The sequence below is a fragment of the Alosa alosa genome, chromosome 9 (genome assembly GCF_017589495.1).
Source record: "Alosa alosa isolate M-15738 ecotype Scorff River chromosome 9, AALO_Geno_1.1, whole genome shotgun sequence".
Taxonomy (NCBI): domain Eukaryota; kingdom Metazoa; phylum Chordata; class Actinopteri; order Clupeiformes; family Clupeidae; genus Alosa; species Alosa alosa.
In genome coordinates this window covers 7,819,036-7,826,128 of record NC_063197.1, presented here as the reverse complement: position 1 = coordinate 7,826,128, position 7,093 = coordinate 7,819,036, and the positions used below count along the sequence as shown (strand labels likewise).

At 39.5% G+C, this 7,093-nt stretch overlaps 1 protein-coding gene across 2 annotated transcripts; it reads right to left on the bottom strand.

The window, feature by feature from the left end:
• Positions 1-2,871: 2,871 nt before the first annotated feature.
• On the bottom strand, positions 2,872-6,918 carry cdkn2c (cyclin-dependent kinase inhibitor 2C (p18, inhibits CDK4)). 2 transcript variants are annotated; one of them, XM_048252882.1, is made up of 4 exons: positions 6,814-6,918; positions 6,250-6,415; positions 5,373-5,992; positions 2,872-3,717 (listed from the first exon to the last, which is right to left on the bottom strand). In XM_048252882.1, the coding sequence occupies exons 3-4, from the start codon at positions 5,502-5,504 to the stop codon at positions 3,349-3,351; spliced, it is 501 nt and encodes a 166-aa protein (XP_048108839.1). In that variant the 5' UTR covers positions 5,505-5,992; positions 6,250-6,415; positions 6,814-6,918; the 3' UTR covers positions 2,872-3,348. The 2 variants fall into 2 exon arrangements, with proteins under 2 accessions (XP_048108839.1, XP_048108840.1); XM_048252883.1 differs by lacking the exon at positions 6,814-6,918 and adding an exon at positions 6,602-6,796.
• Positions 6,919-7,093: the final 175 nt, after the last annotated feature.

Here is a 7,093-nt window from a genome sequence, read left to right as displayed (position 1 = left end):
ATATGTACATTATTAAAATTGCTCCTGCATACATGAAAATTAAACAAAATGAAACCAGTCACAGTGTTTGTGAGAGAAATTCACAACCCAACTGCATTACAATGGATTACAAATACCTCAGAACCTTCTCTTATAATTTGAAACAGTTTTGCAATGGTTCTGAAGCAAATCTCAACGTCTGTGGGCGGAAACGGCACTCTTAGCATAGGCTGCACTGTCCCCAACCCCCCATGCACATCTCTACTCTCTCTCTAGTGGAAAAAGGAAGTATGAAGCCTCTTCGTGGCTTCAGAACATCATTATTCACCAGACCTGTGCAATGACAAACCATAGCTTTCTTTTATATCATTATTCACAAGACATAGCCAGGACAAACCACTCAGAGCCAGGACAAACAGTGGGCCTCCTCATCCTGTTCACTGTCATGAAATGAGATACTGAAAACAAATATTTGTTTTCCATGTTTTACGAACATTTTGCTGACATGTGGTAACGTGGTATACAATTGAAGTTACCATTGTTAGTAGTATTAATATCTGCAACACAATACTGAATATGTATCATACCACTACACATGGATGCTGTAGTATTGAGCATGCATGCCTATAACACTTATCTTTATGAGATAGAGGAGTGGTATTACAAGGATGGCTCTATTGGTGCCTTATTAAATAGCAATGTCTAAATGGACTAAATTCAGATATATGTTGTTATATTCTTGTGTGCTCTGGCTGTCTGTGCGATTGACTTTAATGGTCAAAATGTCTAACCAGTGACTAGATGAAATTGAGTGTGTGGTGTTGATCAGTGCTATGTGTAAAGGGGTCACAAGGTACTACAAGAACACAATGCAATTGGCCAATCAAGAGGCATTTGAGCAGGCACGAAGCTGCTGAAGATCTGCACTAGGCCAAAGGGATCAAACCTTCATCAGAATCTGCCACCATTGGTTGTGAAATGTACAGTGGCGCCATGCACCCTGACAAGATCTTTTGCCTCTGGTCCTGTACAGGGACACCCTGGGTCCCACCATCCCTCTTGGGCAGTGTTACTGGGCAAAGTTCAAGGATGACTAAATATGGGTACTTAATTGCTCAACTAAACACTAAAATATTCAACCATACAGGAAATGTGGGTACATCATTATATTGACTTGTAGCCAACCTACTAAAGTTGTTTGCTTAAGAAATCCTAATTATGGCATTTTTCAGAAACGCCTTAGATGTTTCTTGGCCCATAGATGAATTCAAAGGATGACCTTGACCTTATATTTATTTGACCTATGAATTTTAGTGTAGCCACAAAAGTTATTTTGAAGTTCCACGTTTCAGAAATCAGGTCACTATCTTTGGAAACTGACAAATTTTATAATATAGGCCTCTACGAAATTAGGCCGGTTTACATTGTATCAAAGTCTGAACAGCAATAACAATATAAAAACGTGTAGGCTAATATTTCTTAAGCCTGACTTGTGTGATATTTTGGCACAACATTTTTTTAGAAGTCACGTAGGCTATTACTGTTTCTCGTCTAACATTACATTTGAAAATGTAATAGGCCACTGTTGCACAATTATTTTCATGAAACCACTTCGACTGTTATGATAATCTTATTCGTCGTTTCAGTGAACTTGAAACAATGAACAGGCCTAGGTTACTGCCAGTATCCTCGTATAATGTAAGTATACAGTCAAAACGTTCGCAAATCTTCACTAATGAGATTTCATTATGAGTATTTTCGAACTTTCTGAGGCGAGCTTTCCAGCTGATCGACATATGAATTTCCTTTGATCACGCGTCTCCGAGAATATGCACTTTGTGTCAGAGAAGCATCCTGCACAAGTGTAACTGTTGCCATTTAAGGCGTAGTGAAATTTCCAAGAATATAACAAATAAGCCATACAATTGAGACCACTGCGACACTGTTTTAACATTCTCGGTGTTTTAGGAGGTCACTGTAACGACGATTAGTCCACAGGGTGTAAAAAAATGTCAGCATGGTGTATATATTCACATCAGAGTTCCTTGTGCCTCCAACGTGAATGGCAATAGGAGGAAACTGACAATGACATCGTTTCAACATATTATTTTTACTTACAGCCTTTCATAAAGCATACAAATAATTCAAAACTCACGATAAAGACGTCTCACTATAATTCAGCCGCTCAATACCGAACCAGGAAGAACATGTCCATTCATGCCACTTGTGATATTTCTTCAAGGCTACGTTATTCTCGTGCGAGATGTAAAAGAATAGTTTCCATGTTAAAATATTGTCTTGTTGTTCACCATTCTCCTGGTTTTGTTGACGAAACGTCCGATTTTTTGCGCGTTGTAGAGCTGAAGCGCCAGAATTTGAAAGATTGGCAGCAAAACTAGGATATCATTCCTCCCACCGGCGTAACGGTCTTATTCTTTGCGCTGCCGCTCAAGCGTCTGTTTGCCTCCTGTTTCTTGTCGTTAGCTCTATTTTACACGTGTTGAAACGAAGAATCCATTAATTTGTTTCTATCCAGAGACTCGATAAAATATGCCACTTGCCTCACGTTACCCACTGCTGTTTCCTACGAATCAAGCTGGCTGTAGCCATGCCATTAAATGTAGCTAAAATGCTTCATGCTACAATTATAAAAGATGATTATATCTAAAGGCCTAGAATATCCTGTAAAATCATATTCTTTGCATATTCAGGCAGATAGCCATTTTCCTGAATAGATCGTTTCATCTGCAAATAAAACAGACTGGCCATTCCTTTGACTAAACCCAAAACGCGTCCCTTAGCAATATTGTTTTTTTTTTCATCATGTTAGATGTGTATTTACAAAATAACCACAAAATAATATCTACAAACCATTTATTATTTTAGCTACTTTATTCACAAAGCAGACATAGTTAGTGCAATAGAACACACTCAGCACTTGGCTACATTACTGCATTTTCTGTTCTGAAATACAGTATTTCAGTAATACAGTCTTTGGTACACAATCAATATCGAATAGTTCACATTTAATGGAATTCTGTTTGTTCGTTTTCCAGCCTATTGGCTTTTGTATATGGTGCTGATGATTGTAAAACCATATTGTCAACGTGCAGTCTTCTGCCATAAAACAATTCAACCAGGCTGGTGGCCATTTGATAAGGCCTATTTATGTAGAGTGAATTCCTCAATTGTCTCGAAATGCAGTGTAGACCTACAACGAAACCAACAGATAATATTATGGAAGAATACACCGCTGTGTTTACGTTACCAAATTAACTGAGTCTGTCTGCATTTAAAAAGAGGTAGTTAGCTTTTCCTATATAATCCTGTTGACAGCTACCCCTGTTTCACTAAATTGAGCAGTCCACATTAGTTTTGCTGTGAAAACACAAATGTTTCTAGCCACTGTGCGGTGGAGCTTCTATTGTGCCTTCTGGCCAAGTCGCACGGTGTCTGGCCTGACCCGTTTAGTTGAGAGGGGTCGGAGGTGTACGGCGTAAGGAACTGCACAACGTCCAGGTGACCCGATTTTGCAGCAAGGTGCAAGGGTAGGTTTCCGCCATTGTCGATTAAATTGACATCGGCTCCATGATGAACCAGGACCCTCAGCGTGTCTAAAAACCCGTCCCTGGAGGCGTCGTGGGCAATGGTCAGTCCCAACACAGGGTCACGCACATTTGGGTCCGCGTTCGCTCTCAATAACGCATCCGCAATGGCTGGATTCCCGAGTTTCATTACCTGTAGAACACAACGAAGAGGAATGAAACCCATTATACATCTGTGATATGTGATTACACAATTTTTACACAATTACACAATTTTGTTTTCGTATGGTCCTACAACTGTATAGAAGATAACTGGCCGAGACATTTTTAACATAAAACGGTGGAAGCGTTAGTGCAGTATATGGTACATGTGGATGGCCCCTCATAAAAAAATGTCATGATTTACAATGCGTAATAACAACGAAATCGACATACGTGCTTTCCTTTGCATTTTTTAAATGTGTGGTGTGCTATATTGGGAATAGCATTTGAGAAAATTAGATCTAACACTATAATGCATATAGCCTATATGTTTTAAAATAATATTAGGTGAAAATACATCGTTGGCTTCTCTTGAAAGTGAGTCGACACATTTGGCAAAAAGGGAATTTACCATGTATTAGGACACGCCGTTATAAGAATCCAACATAGCCTAATGCTAAATTACTGAGATGGTTATTATGAGTAGATCTGTACCAATCGCAATTTACTCCCCTGTCTTAATTGTGGCATATGTGAAATCCCGGTTGCTTAGCCCAGAGGTTCTCAAACGTTTTGGGTACCAAAGGTCAAACCAAAACGCCAGGGCGCACCGAGTTATGATTACTGATTTTAAAGTATGACACACAGACAGGTTATACCAGGGGTGTTCAATATCATGCCCATATTTTTTTTCTATACAGTGTGTTTGAGCTGAGAATACAGGATAGTCATATGCGATGCTGACTGAGCTTTCCAATTGAGAAGCTGTGTCATTGATGCATTTTAAAATACCACTATAGCCTATTTCACGAATCTGTATAAAAATGCATGGGGTTCCTCAAAATTCTACAGCACACTTCATTTTGTGCCTTGGCACACCAGTTGAGAACCAGCTGGATTTGCCTATACATTCTCTGTAAAAATAATTTCAGGCCTTGGGGTGTAGGTTGATTTTTTACATAGCCTTGATATTTATGCTGAAGTAAATACAGCCTATTAAAATCCATTTTTACATGTTCAGATATTTTTTTCAACAAAATGGTAGGACTATTGAAGTGCTTATATTGTTAATTGAAGCAACTGTAAATCAGTCAGTATCAAGGATGTTGGACAAATTGACATTATGATTCAACAGTCTGAGCTTTACAAATTAAATATAGTTTGTGAGAATATTTGTGTTGAAATTTCAACAAATGAGAACAACTTTTATGCAACATTACTATTTTGATGAAACACCAGAATTACCTCGTAACATAATGTCATGCTTATAAGGACAAGTTAGCCTACATGTAAATACTTGGACATAGTTTATAGCTAAACTGTTAAGTTAGGGTTATTTTGTGTAATCCCAGGTTTGATTTAACAAGACATCACCCATAAGAGCACATGTAGTTCCCTTGACCCATTCACTATCCTAGACTACACGACTGAAATTAGACCATATGCGTGTGAAAACAGAGGCAAGACGCTGTGCTCAATGAATTGCCACATGTATCAAAATTGACATTTAACAGGTAAACTGATTAATATACATGTCAATATTTGAGGTAAACGTCATTGGGAATTGTAGTAGCATATAGGTCCTCATGTCAACCTCGCCGGTGTATGCAGAGGAAGAAGGCTATAGAACAGAAATGCAGTTCCAACCTGTATGGCTGTCCTGTTCAAGATGTTCTTTTCATTGGCATCTGCTCCGTTTTGCAATATCATGTCAACCTCGCTTAAATCCCCTCTTGCAGATGCCGTGGTCAGCCTATCTGCCTGCGTGCGTCCAGCCATTCTCGTCAAAAAACAACGCTGAGACGAGGAAAGGTGGCTTGTATGAGAGGAAACGACGTAGGTTCAATAAAACAGAAAAAAAAAATAATCACGGCTTTGATGGCGAGTCGTGATGATTAGACGAAGCGCAATCAAATGGTATAGTAAATAGTCTGTTACACCGAAAAAAGCTGAAACGTTGCCAGAGGTCCGCCCATCTTTTTTAATGCCATCCCCTAACAATCTGCAAAACAAGGATGTCACGCCATATCCATCCAAGCACACGATCATCACCTTTCTTGAAAATGTCTTTTTTATCCATAGGTTAAAAACAGGGCCATCCGAAACGATCTAGGTCCTCAACATCACGCAGTGGAAACTCCCAGTGAAGGCTCATCCGAATGACCCGGTTCTACCGTGCATCTCATCATTGTAGGCTATATCTTCACGTCCTCAGCGATGCGCATCTAAACCAAATATGACGAGGTGCAATCCATAACTGCAAAACCCTGAAAAAATATCAAATGGGTCATTAGCTGAGTTAGAATGTCTGAAAGAGTGGTAGGATAACGAAGATGAAGTTTAGGATATGTGTTGCAAATGGTTAACGCTCGTGCTCAGTCATAGTCCAGCTATGCAAATCCTTGGTTCAAATAGTAGCCATGACGTTTGATGCTTTATAAAAACAAGGTTAAATGTTCAACTCAGAATAGATTTGGTCTTAGTAAGGCTGAAATCCATTGGTATAATCCTTATGTTATTTTACCTTTCATCTCTCAGGAAACTGCATGCAGGTGCATCTAGTCTTCATGGATGTCAAAACTAACCGACTGTCATTCAGGTCTAGTCCCCTCTTGTAGCGGGGTCGTTTTTTCCTTGGGCGTCTTCAGTGCTCAGCGTGTAATGCCATTTCGGTGCCCTCAGTCATAGGTCTGAAAACGGATAGAGGCAATGAGTGGATACTTTTCTATACAATGACATTTTAAATATGATGTTTCGAACTTTTCTGATTGTTTCCCGCCCATTTTAACTGCAGAAACATAATGATGTTTTATAATGCAGAGGTTAGGTTGCAGTTATTCAGAATAAAAACAGCCTATCAACTCGAGGTGACATACAACACAATCCGTGCGAAATCGTGTTCCTATGCCAAACAGGCTAACGATACGGGGTTTTTTTTCTGGTTAGAGGCTATCAAGTTGCTTGCAGTTATTGGTCATAATCCTGCTTTCCAGAGTTGTTTCAATACCACATAACGTAGCCTAATACAACGCAAGCCTTTTAGGCTACTCAGCACAAGCGATATAATTTGAAATGTAACATAGCCTACCTGGTCATAGTAGCCTACGTAGGCTATAGATTACAAATCTCCCATATATCTTCGCAACATGTCTTTTTTGGATGCGTTCGTTCATCTGATTGGTGGTACGGTCAGCAGCTGACTTCTTCAACAGAGTCCATTGCAGTTGGGCTATTTGACATCACCCATTTTTGAAATAAAGTCTCGCTTCCGCCCACTTTACTAACAGACGAGAGGCGGGGCTGATGGTGGAGCATGGAAGCAGTGTAATGTGCTGTACGGTGTACTGTAGTACGGGTTATACTATTTA

Excerpts from the sequence above, each read along its gene's own strand:
- cdkn2c (XM_048252882.1), bottom strand. The coding sequence starts at position 5,504 with ATGGCTGGACGCACGCAGGCAGATAGGCTGACCACGGCATCTGCAAGA. Across the intron at positions 3,718-5,372 it reads TGAACAGGACAGCCATACAG|GTAATGAAACTCGGGAATCC; the intron begins GTTGGAACTGCA and ends TGTGTTCTACAG.